At 41.3% G+C, this 18,299-nt stretch overlaps 1 protein-coding gene across 6 annotated transcripts in view; it reads left to right on the forward strand.

Moving 5' to 3' along the window:
* Nucleotides 1-348: 348 nt before the first annotated feature.
* Nucleotides 349-18,299, forward strand: part of ccny (cyclin Y) — a 42,708-nt gene continuing 24,757 nt past the window's right edge. For 4 of the 6 annotated variants that reach the window (XM_051410921.1, XM_051410923.1, XM_051410922.1 and 1 more), the window contains exon 1: nucleotides 349-1,037. In XM_051410921.1, coding sequence (XP_051266881.1) covers nucleotides 884-1,037 — 154 coding nt within the window. In that variant the 5' untranslated portion in view covers nucleotides 349-883. Of the gene's footprint in view, nucleotides 1,038-16,584; nucleotides 16,607-18,299 lie in introns of those variants that run through there. The other 2 variants (XM_051410927.1, XM_051410925.1) reach the window with 2 other exon arrangements.

The raw sequence follows: 18,299 nt of genomic DNA on the forward strand, positions 1-18,299 counted from the left end.
ACCCTTCTCCCACAATGTTGTAAAGATATATATATATAATATATATATAAAATAACTAACACAAGTTAACTAACTGAGAGTAAAAAAAATAACACTGCTACTGTACGTTCTTCTTTGTATTAAAGTTAAACAACTTACAATGGACACACATTGCGACAAGGTCCAGACGTATTACCTCAAAAGTTGAGTTTAATACCCTTTTTTCCTCTTTTATTACATCATTATTTTCACCATTTTATTTCAGGCGTTGCGGGTGGGTGAAAACCCCTATACCGAATGCATTTTAAAGTGCGAAGCTATTTCCTAAATTTGTAGGCAAAAATCCGACATTACGAGGAGTACCTGAAAGCAACGCGGCAGCGGATGTAGCGGCAGCAGTCTACAGTACATCGGCAACCATGTAGCGCTGAGAGCAAAAATATCTTCCCCCGACTAGCTAAAGTATAACGACTTCACATTTATTCATGTTGCCATAAAGTAACCGTGCACCAGAATGTGTTTCTGAGGAGAACTGGACGTCCAGACGGAAATTACAAGGCGAGGGAGTCGAGTGTGAAACCGAAGCCTGTAACGTAGAGGCACTATCTGCCCTCGCCTGGACGTTTGGTAGGGGACGTTGGGGCTGCTCTTCTGATTTAATAGCCCGGCGTATTAGCAGCTGTTTAAATGACTGCACTTGTGCGGATACGCGTATTTTAGACTCGAGGGAAGGGCGTGTAACGCTAACGGATACCGGGCGTTTGTAGTTTGTTGGCACCAGGTCTGACTACCCGCGTTACCGCCCCGTTTTTTCTCTCTTGTAGTAACGCTAACAGCACGGCCGGGAGAAGGAGGCTGAAAGTACCGTGTTGGGTTTGGACTATAACCAAAGCCTGCGTTCACTATGGGGAATACAACCTCCTGCTGTGTGTCCTCGAGCCCCAAACACCGGAGGAACAACCACTCAAGGCTCGAGCCCTACCGGCCCGAGCCGGAGCTGAGCCGGGAGGACACGGGCTGCAACCTCCAGCACATCAGCGACAGAGAGAATTTAGACGGTAAGATGCAGTTACTGACGTTTCTGAGTAACATGTAAATAAAATAAGAGACAACACACAAATAGCCGGGGACAGTGGCTTATTGCTCGGAACATACCCACGCCTCTAAAGATAGTAGTATTAACAGATAATGAAAGCTTGGAACATCTGTGCAACGGACCCACCCACCCTTCCTTTTCATTGGACCTCCAGCATGTTGGAAATCAGCCTTATGCAGTGGTGGAGGCAAAAGTCCTGATGCGTCTATGTGTAAGCAGCATTTGACTGTTGTAGCTGGTCAAGTTTGGGCTTGTTTTAACCACTTTATCTACTGTTAAACTCTAATAGACTCAATTATAGACTGAAATCACCTGGTAAGAAGGATGGAAACATACATCATAATTTTAAAGGTGATCATATGTTTTGTATGTAAAATCGTAATCTGCAAAGTAACTCCAGCTGTCAGATTGTTTGCCTTGAAAATGGAGTAAAAGTTGTATACAACAGCAGAAAATGAAAATGCCTAAGTAAAGTACCTCAAAATATTGGCAGTGGTTTCCAAACTTGGATGCAAGATTACTATTATATTTTTGATGGGGAAATACCAGATTAATATCCCTGTTAGTTTCATTATTATCTTCCATCCTTCGCTGGGTGCTTCCAGGTTGGTGCTTCCTCAGACAAAACCTTATTCCTTGATGGTCTGCAACATCTCTTTGTTGGGTTCTTTTACACGAACAATGTGGGAATCGCTGACTGTTCAGCTTGGATGTCGTTGTTTTCCCACCAAGCCCTGAAGGCAGTTCGACTGAGTCTGCTGACCTGTTGTAGGACCCAGAGCTTGCGTCATTTTCACCATGTGTCTATGTGTGAAAGGGTGCGCAGGGTCCGGACAGTGCGTTAAAGGGCAAGTGTGAATTTGTGCTCCGGTGGGAGGTGATGTGATAATGATGGACAGTGTTTATAACAGGATGTCCATTCATTTCCTACAGGGAGCTGAAGAGTACATGACCAACATCACATTTTAGTGCTCATTAACACCAGCACAGACACACTCCACTGTACAGTTAGGATCTAAATGTCTCCAGGGACCATTGGGAGATTTTAGGGGGGTTGCCTCAGCAAAATGAGGAATAGTTTAGTGAAACTGCTTTTGGCTTATAGTTGTTGGAGAGAAATGATGCTTTGATTTGACATTTACCCAAACACATCTGTAAAGTTTTATTAGACAAACAGTATCAGGTCTAAAGTGTGTCTAATTGTGTATCAACGCAAAACATAGGCACCCCAGTGATTAGTAAGGAAATGGGAAGGAGAGGGGGGAAGGCATGGAAGGAAATTATCCCAGCATGCAACCACAGTAAGGAAATTGCCAGCAAAGCTTGAGGAAGGTTATTAGAAAATGTAAAACATTAATGGCAGCCAGTCCTAATGCTGGTTGTTGGAGCGAGCTCAATACAGGTCGTAGCTCAGCACCCTGCTTGGCATCACATTGTCTCAATCCTCAAAGTGAGTAACAACTATGGCTTTTGTAGCATAGTAGATACAGATAACACACGCTGCCCTTCACAGGGGGCTATGATGTCAGCCAAAAACAAGTCAATATGCTACTTGGAATTATGTGTGTTTCAGTTTTTCTGGCATGGCAGGTTTTTTCCCGAAGCTCATATTGCTCAGTCTAAACGATGTACAGTAGGAAAGGCCAGTCAACCTCACTGTACTCTTCGCTGTGAGGCTCCGTGTAGTGAGTAATCAGGGAAGCATCAGGCTCTGAACTGTGTCCTCCTCAACTTTGTAATCGATGGAGCAGGCACGGAATGGATCAAAAGTGGTTTTCAATGCCCAGTACAGCTATTTATATTTAGTATTTTTGGACTGTAGTTGCAGAGAGATATCCGTCCATCCATTCTCTGCTGCTTATCTGGGTTGAGGTTGTAGTAGTAGCGGGCTAAGAGAGGTAGCCCAGACATCCTCCCTTGACACTTCCTCCTGCTCCTCCTGGGGGATCCGAAGGCATTCCGAAGCCAGCTGGGATATGTAATCCCTCCCAGCATGTTCTGGGTCTACCAAGGGGTGTCTCTTTAGTTGGACGTGCCTGGAATACCTCCACAGTGAGGCGTCCAGAGGGCATCTGTCCATGTGAAGAAGCAGCAGCTCTGCTCCAAAGTTTATTCGGTTGAGCCCAGACACCTTACAAAGAAACTCAAGTTTGGTTACTTGGTTGCCACAATCTCCGTCTTTCAATCATTACCCAAACTTGGAACAGTGCCAGTAATATTTCTTTATCATTTGGACCACTTCAATGCCAGAAATCACAGGATTGGTATGGTATAGCCAACATTTAGACCACCAATAAGTCATCTTTACGTCCTGATAAAGGGAATTTTTAGAAAGGTTTAGAGCTGCACTAACTAGCTGATTAAAGGTCCAGTGTGTAACATTTAGGAGGATCTATTTGCAGAAATGGAATAAAATCTATAACTATGTTCTTTTTCATTAGTGCATGATCATCTGAAAATAAATAATCATTATGTTTTTGTTACCTTAGAATGAGCATTTTTCATGAGATTCCATGGGTAGCCTTCCATGGAGGCTGCCATATTGAACTGTCACGTTTCTACAGTAGCCCAGAACAGACAAATCAAACACTGGGTCTAGATGGGGTCTTTGGGGCTTTTTGCGTGTTTTGTGGCCACCATAGTTTCTCCATCGTGCCTGGAAGGGGAGGGTGCTAGATGCCACTAAATCCTATACACTGGTCCTGTAGTTGAGTTGCTCAGAAGAAAATGAAACAACAACTATTCTGACAATCAGTGACTCCTTTCAGGCCTTTTTCAAGCAATGCAACTAAAGATTATATTCATTATTGATTCATCTGCTGATTATTTTCTCGATTAGTCATTGGATTTTGAAAAAAGATATCTTTGCCTTAATCATATTGAGGATGAGCAATGCTCACTGGCTGATGTTGATGAAAATGTTGGCTAGCTGTGTAACTGTGTAGTCACTGCATGTAAACTTGTAAACAGCACAGGAGGTCAGTCTCAAAGATAATCCTTCTGTTGTTTTGTTATCAGTCTTTGGACAAGAGGTCAAAAGTTCCAACACAAAGCTTTGAATTGTGCCTCTTAGAATAAATGTAATTATGAAAGGAAGGGGGAGAGCAAGAACTGGTTTCAAGCTGGTTTGTCCTAAGCTGTTTACACAAGTCTGTAGGTAATGACCCTCTGGCCGTGTCACTGGACCTCTAATGGCATTCCACAGCCAGAAGCATCCCCCTTTACTATCCTATCCTGTCGGGGAACACTGCTTGATCCAAGCTAATGAACACATGGGAAAGTCACATACTGTTGGTCACCATGCCCAAGCCTGTCTATAGCAAAGAGCTGGTATACTCTTGAGAAAAGTAAATATGGAAATGTGCAAGCAGACCACGTGGTGGGGGGAGAAAAGGTTATGAAAGGGTTAGGAAATAGTTGGTTTTGTTTATCTTGCTCAATCATCTCTTATAAAGGAGAGCAGTGTAATGGTAATCAAGCTCTTGTGTTTTATCATGATTTGGTTTTGCAAATAGTATGATTTAGTTTGCGTACAGTGCATGCCTGCCCCTGCTTGTTTTGTGTGTTTATGTGTGTGTGTGTGTGTGACCCCGGCTTGGTTGAGCATGTGATAACAAGAAAATCAGCCATGAGAACTGCTGACACAGTGATGATGACACACACGCTCTTGCGTTTTGCACAAACAAAACACACACAGTGCTCACCGAACATCCTCCTCCCAAGTGTGAGAGGGTCTTTCATGTTAGTAGCCCCTTTCATAAATCAGCAGTGTAATCTGATTCGCCTGAGCGGTGACTCCCTCTCTATGGAAACCCTGCGTGTTCTCATCATAACTTATACACCAGTCAGAGAGAAAGATGCTGAAGATTCATGCCCCTCCTGACAACTTATTTATGTCTATTTGTGTTCACTCTGTCAAGCTATACAAGTTGCACATATATATCTCCTTGTTAGGACCTAAGAGTACCATGCCAACACTATAGCACAGGTCTCTCAGGGTCAAGCCTGTCACTTGCCTTTGACTTTGATAAAGACATGTCCACTACCACAGATTTACAGGTGTAAAGGATGGTTAAGTTTTATGGTTGCACAGGTTTAGTAATTGATTCCCAATGAGGGGAAATCACTCGTGGAATACTGCTGTTGTACACTGGTGGCTTCTGTGGTCACTGAGCAGATTCCACAGTCAAGATGCGTTGCAGTCTAAATGCATTTAATATGAAAAATGCATAGGCAGTTATATAAGGATGTGTTTCTAAAGTCTAGAAAAGGTAGCTTTTTGAAAATTGGATGTTGTTTGCTGGCTCCAGTGATCTGAGTATAAAACCTTTATAGGCATGGCTTCACACAGCATGAAATATCACTTTATACTTTTATCTAACCCCTTATTAAAACAATGAAATATACAGCAATAGGGAGTGGCACTGTACTTGAACTAATCTTGAATGTAATTAAAGAGAAAGAAATTGAAAAAAACTATTTCTCCATTTCTGATCATGAAGTGAGAAAAGCCTGAAAATCAACTGAATTCTGACATTGATATTTTTTGCTGTATGCAGAAGAAGAAGATTTAGTAGTAGTAGTAGTAGTAGTAGCAATAGACTAATATAGAAGACAAGATGATCAGAGACTAAGATTACAGATTGCCATCATCTTGTAGCTCATGTGGCTCAGTATAACTAGATTCACCATCACTGCAGTGCTCAAAAGAGAGAGGAGCATTCTTTGCAATTTTCAGACCCTCCAAACCAACAGCTGAGCTATTTTTAGCCTAATGTGATCAGAGAACATTGTAACATTGTATTGCTGCACCGCAGCTCTAAGTAAAGGTAAACCTAGAACACTTACGATGTCACAGAAATAGGAGAGAAAGGAAAGATGAAAGATGGAACAGATGGATCTCTCACCCTGTTTGGGTTTTACTTAACATAGACAACTGTAAATGAGCAATGGCTCCAGGCCCAGTATTTGTCTCTGTCTCGTCAGTGTTAAAGTTAGTTATTTCTGGAGCACACACACACACACATACAGTATATTGATGAGTCTTGCTGGCAGGCTAATTGAAATCTGGACATAGATTATTCATGCCTGGTTGATGAGCCTGGGGAGTCTCCTAACTATGAATTCCAGACGAGTTGACCTAGATGTGTGGTGTATGATACGAGAATGTTTTGATTGGTGCTGAGGTGAAAAATGTTCCTTATTGTGCTGGGATTTTCTATGTTCAATGTAAAGTTGCTCACATTTAGTTTAGTTAAATGAGAAACAAATATTTAAACCACTTATACAAATAAAAAATAGTTATAATAATAGTATACCAAAACACACAAATGTTTCTCCCTTTCTCAGAGGTTTTAATTTACATCTTTCTGTGATCTTTTACTTTAAATTCAGTTCTGAAATATGACCTTTTTCAAACTTACCAGTGTTTCCTCTAGGATTTTTTTTAGCAGTGGTGGCAGGCCCGTCCGAACCCCCCCCGTCAGTGTTGTGACCTAAAACAAATAGCTGGTTTTCTTACTTACTAACAGAGAAAATAGCACATGCATTGGTTAGTTATTACTCATAAATCATCATTGATTGGCTGAGCTCCATCCTGTGATCACTTAAAAAGCATGGTGTAGGCATGAATATTGTTTTAAAAAAGGCAATTTGGCTAAACAGTAGAACGGATGGTGGATGCTTCAGCAGCATGTTGGCATGTCCCCGTCTTTTCAGTGAACTCAGCCAAGAGAGCCAGCTCTTCAATAACGGTACAGAATGCCCCTGACTCACTTTTTGATGAGTTGTCCAAAACCCGAGCAGTAAATGTCACATTTTGGTGTCAGCCTCTCAGAGCTGAAATCTGACGGGTTCTTTGTATACCCACAGTTTTATACAGACATTCAAACGTCACTCAGAGACAAATCAGTCATAAAAGAGCGCATGATAAGGGTTTGGGTTTAGAGTGCACCATTTTATGGGGTGTGATTCTCACTTTGTCTTATTTTGTTTTCAATTCCGTGTCATCAGTGCTGTCGCTCTCACAGTCATACTATCACCCATACAGAAAACGGCAACTTCATGTGCACTCTCATTCGGTTGCCTGAAGGCATTTTGGGAAATGTAAGACATTATAAACTACAGTTTAAGTAGTAAGTACAGCAGACAGGTTCAGGGAAAGTTGACATACAAAAACATTAACTGCAGCATGTGAGGGTTATGTCATATATGGATTGTATAGAACAAGAGGTGAGACGATTAGTTGATGGACAGAAAATTAGTGCAACTGCAACCTAGATATCGATAGGAGGATTTTTTCTTAAAAAATGACTCAAAATAACCGATCAATTATCAAAATAGTTGGCAGCGAGTTTAGTAGTTGACAACTAATCCATTTATGGATTAATCGTTGCAGCTCTAGTCTGGTCTGTACTGCTGAGGGCACCGTCTATCGCCACCACAGACTTTCTGCTGGGATTACACCACATTCATTGCATTATCTTATCAACGCAGGTGTATGACACTGTGTTTATCCTGGGATAGCGGGCCAAACACAAATGACAAGCCTTGCTTCACAACCTGGCCTTCATATTCAGAAAGTTCACACACACATGTTGACATCTTGCAGCTGACCGTTGCAACCTCAGCCATGTATTGAGAAGTACTTCTAAGTGCCTTTGACAAATGCAGGTTTGAGTGTACATATATCATGCTGGAAAACAAACATGCAGTTTGAAAAAAAGTTTGTATTTGGTCCTGTCTCTTAACTGATAAGACAGCAAACTGGAAGCATGCTCTCTGCTGCCAACCTGTATATTTACTAAATGTACTAAGCACTGTAGCTGCATGTAATAGCAAGTAGCAGAAGTGGTTGTGATTGCAACTCACAATTATCAAAATCATTTGTGCTGACAAGAGCCGGCACTTTCCCACAAGGAATAACAAATCATTTCAGAAGGAATGGCTTCCATTTTAAAAACAAATTAACTGATTCACAGAGTGTTAATGAAAACGCAATTGCCTGTGACAATCTCATTCTGGCGTCTCGTTTGGCTCGACTCGGCCTACGCCCGGGAAGATGCATCTAGTGCCCACAAATTACCTGCTCGTGTGTTCACTCGTACCGCCGCTGTCTCTTGAGAAATTCACATTGTAATGGTCTTCTGCCAGTTCTGATAAAGAGAGGGGAGTGAGCCTCTGGGTCACTGATCAGGAACGCTCATTAAAATAAGAGGAAGTGTCTCTGCGTGACAGAAATCCATTCCTTTGCAATGCTATTGAGTTGCAACACAATCTGTAGAATGAAATCCGGTGAGATCATTAGAACACTTCAGATTGATTCTCCTAGTTGGGAGCAAAGAGGAGGTAAAGTGGGGTGTAGTTGTCACTGTGGGTGATCTCTTGAGTTCATTATTCACAGTTAAGTTTAAAAGTACTAAACAGCCTATATGTCCTGAAAAATGCTACCAGTGTGTGAAAGCCTTGATACTCCACTTTTTTTTTTTATCACTGGACTTTGCATTATGCTTGTACTAGACATGGGAAAAAAAATAATAAAAACCCATTGCAAAATTTCACAAATGCATTTTAATCAACATAAAAAGATAAATATAATTGATAAAATTTTGACAATCAGGACATTATATGTGGTTTATACATATACTAGTTGTAAAAGTGAATAAGAGAAACCTCAGGGAGATAAAAATGTCATCTTTAGTTTATGAAAATGCTGCTTACGGAAAGAAGATCTGTTTAAGTAGCTGAGGTCCACACAGAGCTATTAATAGGTGTGTCTGAAGTCAACCCCGATGATCCCCTGAGACTAAGGGAAGCTTGGGGGTTTCCCCTCATTGCCTGCTCTTTCTGGTCAGGCTCCCCCTCCGATGGTCAGAGCAGGTTCATACTGCTGGAGAGAGAGAGAGAGAGAGAGAGAGAGAGAGGATTTGTGAGATAAAATTGCTTCACCTGTTTGTTTTGGTGCTGTCAAAGTGTTAAGCTCAGGCTTTTGTAAGACAGCTTTGCAGTGAAGTGTGGGAATTCCAATATCCTTTTTGATCCAAGTCTTCACCTCATTGTTTGGAGCGTATTCCCCAAATCCAGCTTGTCAAGTGTGTGTAAGCAGGAAGAACTAAAATCAGTGAATGCCCATGTTTGAGTGTCGAAGTAGATTCCCATCAGTGCTCTTGAATGGCATAATCAGAAATCAGCTTACATAATGCAATCTGTCTGTTTGCTCGCTGAAGTGGTGCTTTCAACTACATGCACGCTTGGGAACGGGACTCAATGGCAATTAGATGTGGTGTTTGGGAGCTCAAGAGATCATTTGGGCACAGCTGTCAGCAGGCCACTTGCATTACTGGCAAATTTGTTCTGCAAAATGGGACGAGGGCGGCTGCTTGTCTTGCTTTGAGCAGGGAGAACAGAGACATCCATGTTGTCCACACGGATCAAGTTTACGGGGTTAGTCTTTGTGACAATGTTTGACCATACTGTGCTCTTCCCAAAAGGATTAAATTACATTTACTACCTCATTCACAACCTCTCTTTCACCGTATTCTGACCAAGTGAGCCCTAAGAGCCCTAAATCCAACTGACTCCATTATGCAATCCCCTATTCTTTCACACATTGCATAAATGTTGCATAAATGTGTTTCTGACCAAAAGCTGCCCGTCTGGCCCAGGCTCAATGTTGAAAATGTGGTAGAGTATGCTAAAATTCCATGCTAGTTGCTATATGTGACTAAAGAATCTCCATATGAAATGAATTAATTAAACTTAAACTTCCCTCAAGAATAAAGAAACTTCTTTGCTGCACTTATTTCAGATCTGTAGTGCTACGCAGATAAAATTGCATAGATTCACACATTCTCATGACATTACAGCCCCACAGCTGTGGCTGTTGGACTTCCTGCATGAACTGTAATGTGTGGATGAAATATTACCTCCTTGCTTAACCTTACCCTTAAATTGATTAACAGCAGAGCCTCTCTGCAGGGCTACACTGTACATCAAATTAAAATTTTATCTCACATACATTATCTTTAAACCAAGTAGGAACTGAAAGGAACTGTAGAAAATATATTAGAATATTATATCTCTGTTATTAATGTCTGTAATTCATATGTTAGTGTTTTACTAAGAATTGCACACATTTACGTATTAGTACCATCATGTGCTTTGAATGGGCTTTCATGTGACTTCTTTGTAAGGGTCACTGTAGTGTACAATCACATGATGCTCTCTCCTATAGAAAAGATATAGATCATTTCTAGTTGTGGTGAAAGTCGTGTGTGAAGCCATGTTGTTTGTGCTGATTCTAGTGGAGTCAGGAATCATTTAGCCAGTTAACTGAGCATGCAGCCATCAGACGGGACCTCTTGAGTTGCTGGTGGTAGTTTGGTGAGCAGGTGTGGAGGTAATTACATGCTGCTGGTGGACTGTTGAAAGTTGACCTGGTCTGCAGCAGCACCTGACAAGCTATTCAGTTGAATAGCCATGAAAGCTTGACTGGGCATAATGGTTTATTGTAGTGCTGTCAGTTAAACGCGTTATTAACGGCGTTAACGTCAATTTTTTTATCGCGAGATTAACATTCTTTTTGACCTAGCACACTTTGTAGTTTTTTTCACATGCTGTTGCAACAACTAGTAACGTTAGAAAAACTACAACACCACACCGGCTCTAGCTAGACCGGAAACAAAACAACAGGCACGCCGCACACACTTGTTTAAGAGTAGTAGACGTTACGTTTTGAGTGGATGGCGAGCGCGAGACGCCGAAATGGATGCCAATAATATTCTTAATGGAAAGTTTACTTTAAAAAGTTGCCAAATGGTTCCATTGACAAGACCAAAGTGATCTGTGTGTTTTGTCGTTGTGAACTGAGCTATCATCGCAGCACGTCCAGTCTGAAATACCACTTGATGGCCAAACACACAGCTGATGGGAATTCTCCGCCCCCTCGTCAAAGCCAGGCGACAATGGAGGATTTTTCAATAAAAACAACATTTGCACAAAGCAAGCCGATACACTTTTCCATGTTGATAAGAGCATTAAAATGAGTAAAAATAATGGGACAAAAATAAATTAAGGGACAATTAGAATAGATAAAAATGTGCGATAAATTGCGAGTTAACTATGACATTAATGCGATTAATCGCGATTAAATATTTTAATCGTTTGACAGCACTAGTTTATTGCAGGGTTTGCTTCAGCAGCAGATCTGTTCATTTCTATCTCAATGGATGGGTGAAAGTTTTCATTTCAGATTTAAAGTAGTACAATTATAATGCTACACTTTTAGGTTCCACATTTTTAGTGTTACACTGTTAAATTATTCTCCTATTTGCCTCCTTGGAGTTGGTAGTCCCTGAATTATAGTCTGATTTCAATTTTGCTAATAAATTGTTTTGATCATATTCTAGTTCGGATTCCTGGAATATCATTTGAGTAAGAATACATCCAGCCATTTTCTAAAATGCTTCTTCAGTTCAGAGCCCTGGGAACATATCCCAGCACACACATAATGCGAATGTTGCCAGTCTTTATCTATCAACGGTGCATGCGTGTGTGTGTGCGCCTCACTGATAAAATCCATTGTTATTCTGGTGTGTTTGCTTGTGTTTGTGTTGATCTATGCATGGGTGCTAATGCCTCTATGGAGGAATGTGCGTGTGCATGCCAACATTTGCGTGCGTGCGTGCATGTGCTGTTTGGAAATGTCAACACAGACAGAGTATGATGGAGCTTGGCACAGATGGCCTTCCTGTCATCCTCGGCTCCTTCCACAGCTTGACACCGGATGAGAGAGAGAGAGAAAGAGAGAGAGAGGGAGAGAGAGAGAGAAATAGGGAGAGAGAGGTTTGAATTACGCAAGAAGCAGGGAGAGGAGCATAGGGTGGTGGTAAGCTAATGCATCACAGCTGAACAGCTTCTGTTGGTCCAGCAAACATGTTTCAAATATTAGTGTACCTATCTTTAGGGCAAAAACCCACACTTTTTAGATCTCTACTTTTATGATGAGAGTGACAGCATACAGTAGTTAGCCTATATTAGTAGGTGTAGTGTGACTGGCTGTTATGTTCTAGCTGCTGGATTGTGGCAGTTCTTTCCTAGTTTAATTCCTTTGCACTGAAATACCTGCCAGCTAAGGATGCATAATGGGAATTACTTCACAGTATCATGGAAGACCTACAGCATGTGTCCAGTCTGCCGTCTGCAGAGATATTTTCAGACCTTTCTGCCAGACATGTAGGGATGGGGCCGATCCGATCCAGTATCGGTATCGGGACCGATACCAGCGTAATTCATGTATCGGAATTTCCCGATCCAACCTGCACAGATTTCCGATATCCATGAGCCATGTCTGCGCTTTAACGTTGTCTGCTGAAATGACTCCACAGGTGATTCCTGCTGGCCAGTCTGCTAGCTGGCTGCAAACTGTGGAATGGGTTTCCTGAATGGAGGCGCGGCTCAATGAGACACAGAGTTATGAGACACGCCCCCGCTCAGGAAATTCGTTCCGCAGTTTGCAGCCAGCTAGCAGGATAGCATTGAGCAGCATTGTGGCTAGCCAACATGTCCGCTGTGTGGAAATACTTTACACTGGAAACACCGCAGAGCAAGACAGCAAAATGCAATGTTTGCAAAGCCGTGATTCAGAGAGGCAGAAGCTCCCTCGCGTCGTACAACACTATGAACGCAATCAAACATTTAAAAAAGCACCACACGAAAGAGCACAAGGATTTTTTAGCCAGAAGGCAGAAAGACAAAAGGAGCTGTCAGGAATCACTCTGGAGTCATTCCAAAAACAAGGTAAACTCCAGGCAGACAACGTGAAAGCTAAAGGGATTACCGAGGTGTGTGTGTGTGTGTGTGTGTGTGTGTGTGTGTGTGTGTGTGTGTGTGTGTGTGTGTGTGTGCGCGAGCGAGCGAGCGAGCGTGTGTTAGATGTTTACAGTTATTGCACTTTTCTTATATTTCAGATAATTGACATTTTAAAACCTTGATTTATTGATACTACAAGAGCCAGTGTACTTGATTTGTGCTGTTCAGATGCACACTGTTTTATTGATAGTGTGTGTGTGTAAGATGTTTACACTTATTGCACTTTTCTTATATTTCAAGACTAGAGGTGGGCGATATATATCGTTTGCGATAATATCGTCATTGTTGTTTTGACGATGTGCAAATTTCCATTATCGAGTATTTAAATTACTTCGACAAAACAATGAAACGCCCGCGGAAACTCCTCACATCCATTAATACACGGTGCAGCAGCGCTCTCTACAGCATGGCAGGATTCAGTCACACAACTAGTGGGCCTACGTGATCACATGACGGGATCACGTGACCTCTCGCTAGCATCCTCCTTGCAACAGTTTAGCAGCGCGTTGCGATGGTAGAGAGAAAATGCAAACACCTCCAGTCCCTGAAGCTACCGGTACTTCAGATGATTTAGTGCCGAGACGTGGGTCCTATGGGCTTCAGCGTTCAGAGCGCTAGCGCCTTCAGCGGTAAAAGATGTCAGCGGAGACGGGTTTTTTAGCGCAGCGCTCAGAGCGCTTCAAGTTGAAATCTGTTCAACTTTTAACACCGCTGGGCGCCGGAAAATACGTTTTGAGCTCTCTCAGCGCTGTAAACGCGTTTGGTGGACACAAGTCCAGCTCAGACAATTCTAATCACATTTTAAAGGATATCGACTGATTATCGTTATCGCCAAAATCCCAAAAATATTGAGATATTATTTTTTGCCCATATCCCCCTATTCAAGACTCAAATATTTGACATTTTGGGAATTTAATACATATTGACATGACATCAATTTGAAACCCTTACAGTTGCATATTTGTTTTCAGGATGGGATTTTTCCTGTTAAAAGGATTTCCTGTTTTTCTGACTTCCTTTTCTGACCTTATGCTTACCTCAAGTTGTCTTCTGGGACATACATGCATACATACGTACATATCATACTTGCCTGTTGAGGAGTTTATTCATATTATCTCATATAAAATCAACAAAAATGATAACAATAATATTAAAGAAAACAGAGCTCTGGTATCGGAATAGTATCGGTATCGGCCGATATCCAAATTCAGGTATCGGGATCGGATCGGAAGTGAAAAAATGTGGATCGATGCATCCCTACAGACATGCGTAACTGATGTCGATCTCTCCTAGTGGTGCATGGATCAGGTTCTGCAGGTGCAGATGGTCGATGGCAGGAGAGGAACATGGCCGGGTTAGATTGACTTTTTAAACATTACGTTGCATTATTGAAACATTTCCTCTGAGCCCAGGAATGCAGCATGAATATATCTCTAGTAAAATTGGATTGTTTTACAGCAACCATGTAAAGACCTCCTCTAAAGTTTAAAAACACCAGTGTTCCTCCCGGCAAGTTATTATTCAAATGTTTGTTTTTATGACTCCTGGGTACCTACCTCCTTTCTTTACTTTTAAACCTCTCTAGTGCGGCTTCCCCTAATTAGCCACATATATGTTTATATACTAATGGATGCCATGGCAGTGCTTTACCACAGTCACACCTTTGCTTTGCATCTGTGTGTTTAAGTGAGATTGTGCATGTGTCTCTGGCTGCATGTGTCTGATCATAAATATACATTGATTGTTTTAATGCAACATTACTTAACATATTAGATGGCAAGGTTTGCTTGCTCTTCATCTCACCTCGGTGCCTTTTCTTTACTCTGTGTGCTACTTTTATGGTGCTATACTTTATTGTCTCTCCTAGTTGGCCAATGAAGGTGTGCATGTAGTGTAAGAAGGCAGTGCAGTGGATTCTGTACTAGTGCTCTGTGTCGTAAACTGCCCCTGCACAATAAGACGCAGAAGCAATTAGTACAGTGTAGTGTACAAGCAGGTGGGAGAGCGAGAGAGAGATAGAGCAATAGAGAGGAAGAAAAAGACATCGAGCCTGGCTGTCTGTCTTTGCCTTTGATGGGTCTGCCTTTCAAGCCAGCGTTGCCTAGTTACAGCGAGAAGAGGATGCAGGGATGGGAGGGGAGAGAAAGAGGGAGGGTGGGTTTATGGCTCTCAGCTGGGTGCAGACTAAATGAGTCCTCTCCCTGCCCATGGACTCTTCAACCCCTAACATCCCCTACTTGCTTCTATGTCTCTCTCTGGTTTTCATTCTGACTCTCTCTCTCTCTCTCTCTCTCACTCACTCACTCACTCACTCACTCACTCACTCACTCACTCACACACACACACACACACACACACACACACACACAGAAAGAGAGAGAACAGTCATCTAAACAAATATCAACCTGATGTTTTGATGTAGCTATGGTTGTAAAATCTAATATAAATATTTGATCAATTTTGAAATAATTACAGATACAGCTTTAACGATTAGTTAATTAATTGATTAGTTGGTTGACATTGACAATACATTGACATTGTATTTTTATATTTGAATAATCATTCTGTTTTCAGAGCAAAAATGCTTAAAAGATTTGATGCTTTTTTTGACGTACATAATAAATCAACTGACTATGTTTGGATTTTAGGCCTGTTGCTTGACAAAACAAGACATCTAAAGACATTTTTTTTACAGAGGTAATCTGCAGTGAATATTTCAGCAGCAAATAGTCAAATATTCGTGTCCATTACAGCTCTCATCAGCTGACACAACATTGTAAGAAAGTCTGCACATGATTTACGCCTTATGCGTCTTTGTGAAAGTGATGTAATGTTTTTGCTCTGCAATTCACAGACGTCACTTGTTAATCACTGTTTCCATCACTCTGCTGTCTTTTTCCTTTGCAGTTCTGATGATGAAGTTTCTGTCTGCGGCGCTGGTTTCATTTGACTTTGCTCGATCTAACTGACAATTTCTTTTTCTTTATTCCAAACAAACCAGACTCTGGATGTTCAGGACAGCATATGTAAAGATTGAAGTGTAGATTCACTATATATAATCACTAGAGATAGAGGAGAAAATAGCAGAATCCACATTTAAGAGGAGCAACTTTAAGGCTTAATGTCACTAGGGATTCTTCAGTGTTTATACCTAGCTCAGTAAACAGATGCAAGTATAATAGCTGATTTTGAAATGCCGTAACATTAAACTAGACCATTAGACTTAAGTGACTGGGGAAAAAAAGAGCTACTGGCCTCACTTTTTTGGCTTTGTTGTATGTGCTTTGTCTGCACAATTTATGGAGCTTTTTTCTTTCCTTGAGAAATGTTTTCCTTCTCTATACTCGTCCTCCCTGGGCTGTTCCATTTCAGCTTCACCTAATTACAGCCATCCGTCAAGTGTAACAGTAATCAACAGCAGTGCTCCACATCCGACACCTCAGTATACATGGCCAAGTACACACTGCCAGGGAATGTCACTGTAACAAATCAATGTGATGGATTGTTGGAATTTTGGGCTGGTTGGATGCTTTAATGTAGTCCTCCCACCACAGAGCTGTAAGGCCGTACTTCACCGTAGTTCCTCACAAGGGTTTTTCCTCATGTGAGCGCAGGATGTCTTTCCCTCTCAGAACAGGAGACAGGAGCCGTGGTGTGTGTTTGGTAATGTATGCATGAAACTTTGACTTGCCATTGCCGTATTTGTGTGCATGAATTTGAGAAGTTGAAGAGTGTATGGACGTTTCAAAACAGTTACTCTTATCTAATCTTTTTCATGAATTATAATATAATCTTTCACATGATATTATCCATTTTTAATTAAGTGTACTTTCCCAGGAGGGATTCACAGTAACATCATTTGGTTTAGTGTTTTCTAAGTTAGACTTGTTGATTATAGTTTCGAGGCATCCTTTAGTTCTTTTAGTCATGTTATGATTGCACTGAAATTTTAAAAATTTGAGGACATTCTTGCCTCCCTCTTGATGGATTGTAAAAACTTTGGTGATCCTTTTACTTTCCACATAGTGCCATCATCAGGTCAAAGTTTTAATTTCACCAATACTTTGCCCATCAGCCTCAGCTGTACTTTGTGTTTAGTGCTGATTAGCAAATGTTAGCATGCTTACAAACTCAACTAAGATGGCGAACATTAAAGCTGCTAAACACCAGCATGTTAGCGTTGTCACTGTGAACATGTTAGCATGCTGACATGAGCACTGATTTTGGCAACTCCCCCCCTCGGATTCATTATCCAATAGATTTGAAATCCTGTTCAACCAATTACCCAATGAATACTGTACACCTGCTCTAGGTTGACTATATATGTTGTACGCCTCATGTCTTTGTCCATTCAGACATTTAGTATTTGCATAATTAAAGACTGAATTAAGCAGTGTTCCAGTCCTTCTTTGTTCTCTGCAAGCTCAAAGCACCTTTGTACAGCTTCACAGAGCTGCTAGCAGGGCTGTAGGCTTTTGTCGTGATAGGACATACAGTACTGAAGGTAAAGAATAATGTTTGACAGTCATTTCATTAAATTGGGTTTTTTAAGCAAGACAAAAGGGATTTTCTAATGTAAAATGAAGAGATCAAGAAAGGCTGAATTTCACACTCCTGAACTGACCAAATCTGACCAAGTGGAAGGGCATTTAGCTTAGTCAAAACCTGATTGGCTCTTCGTCTCTGTTCTCCAGTCTGTGGTATTTCTGTTCTGCTTACCAGGGATTTTTACTGCCTTTTGACTGTGACTCAGTGTTCTTCACATTTTCACAGAAATGTGAAGTGAATAAAAAGGCTGTCTCTTCGTAGAATTAATTTTTCACCAAGCGTTCCACTCAAGTGGCACAGCAACACTTCCTACACTTGTTTTCAGGCCGCTGTGGCTTTGACTTACTATTGACTGCTTTCAATTATTGTAATCTTGCACACATATGCCTCAGTTTAAGACATATTGAAATGATGGGATAACAAAAATGTTATGACTTCTGTGTTTTTTGCTGTGATGCTTAAAATCAGAAGCTTGTGAACACACAGATACGAAGCACACTTGTGTGATTGAGTGCTGCTGAAGTCATCGGAATATGTTTTCCTGCAAGTTCAGGTGAAATTTCCCACTCATTCTCCTCCATCTTCTTGTCCCTGTTGGCTTTTCTTTGATAAAAGCTCAGCTCTTTCCCTCTGATGAGTCTGCATCACTGCGCTGAGTTTGGCAGATGCCAGCGATCAATGATACAAGCTTAGGGCTTGTTTAAGCTGTTAGGAAGAGCTGTGATGGTGCTGCTGGGAGTTTATTACGTCGTTGTGTTTCTGTGTGTTCATGTCTGTGTGGAGAAAGCTAAAAGGAATGTGAGTCATT

The sequence above is a fragment of the Dicentrarchus labrax genome, unplaced genomic scaffold (assembly GCF_905237075.1).
Source record: "Dicentrarchus labrax unplaced genomic scaffold, dlabrax2021, whole genome shotgun sequence".
Taxonomy (NCBI): domain Eukaryota; kingdom Metazoa; phylum Chordata; class Actinopteri; family Moronidae; genus Dicentrarchus; species Dicentrarchus labrax.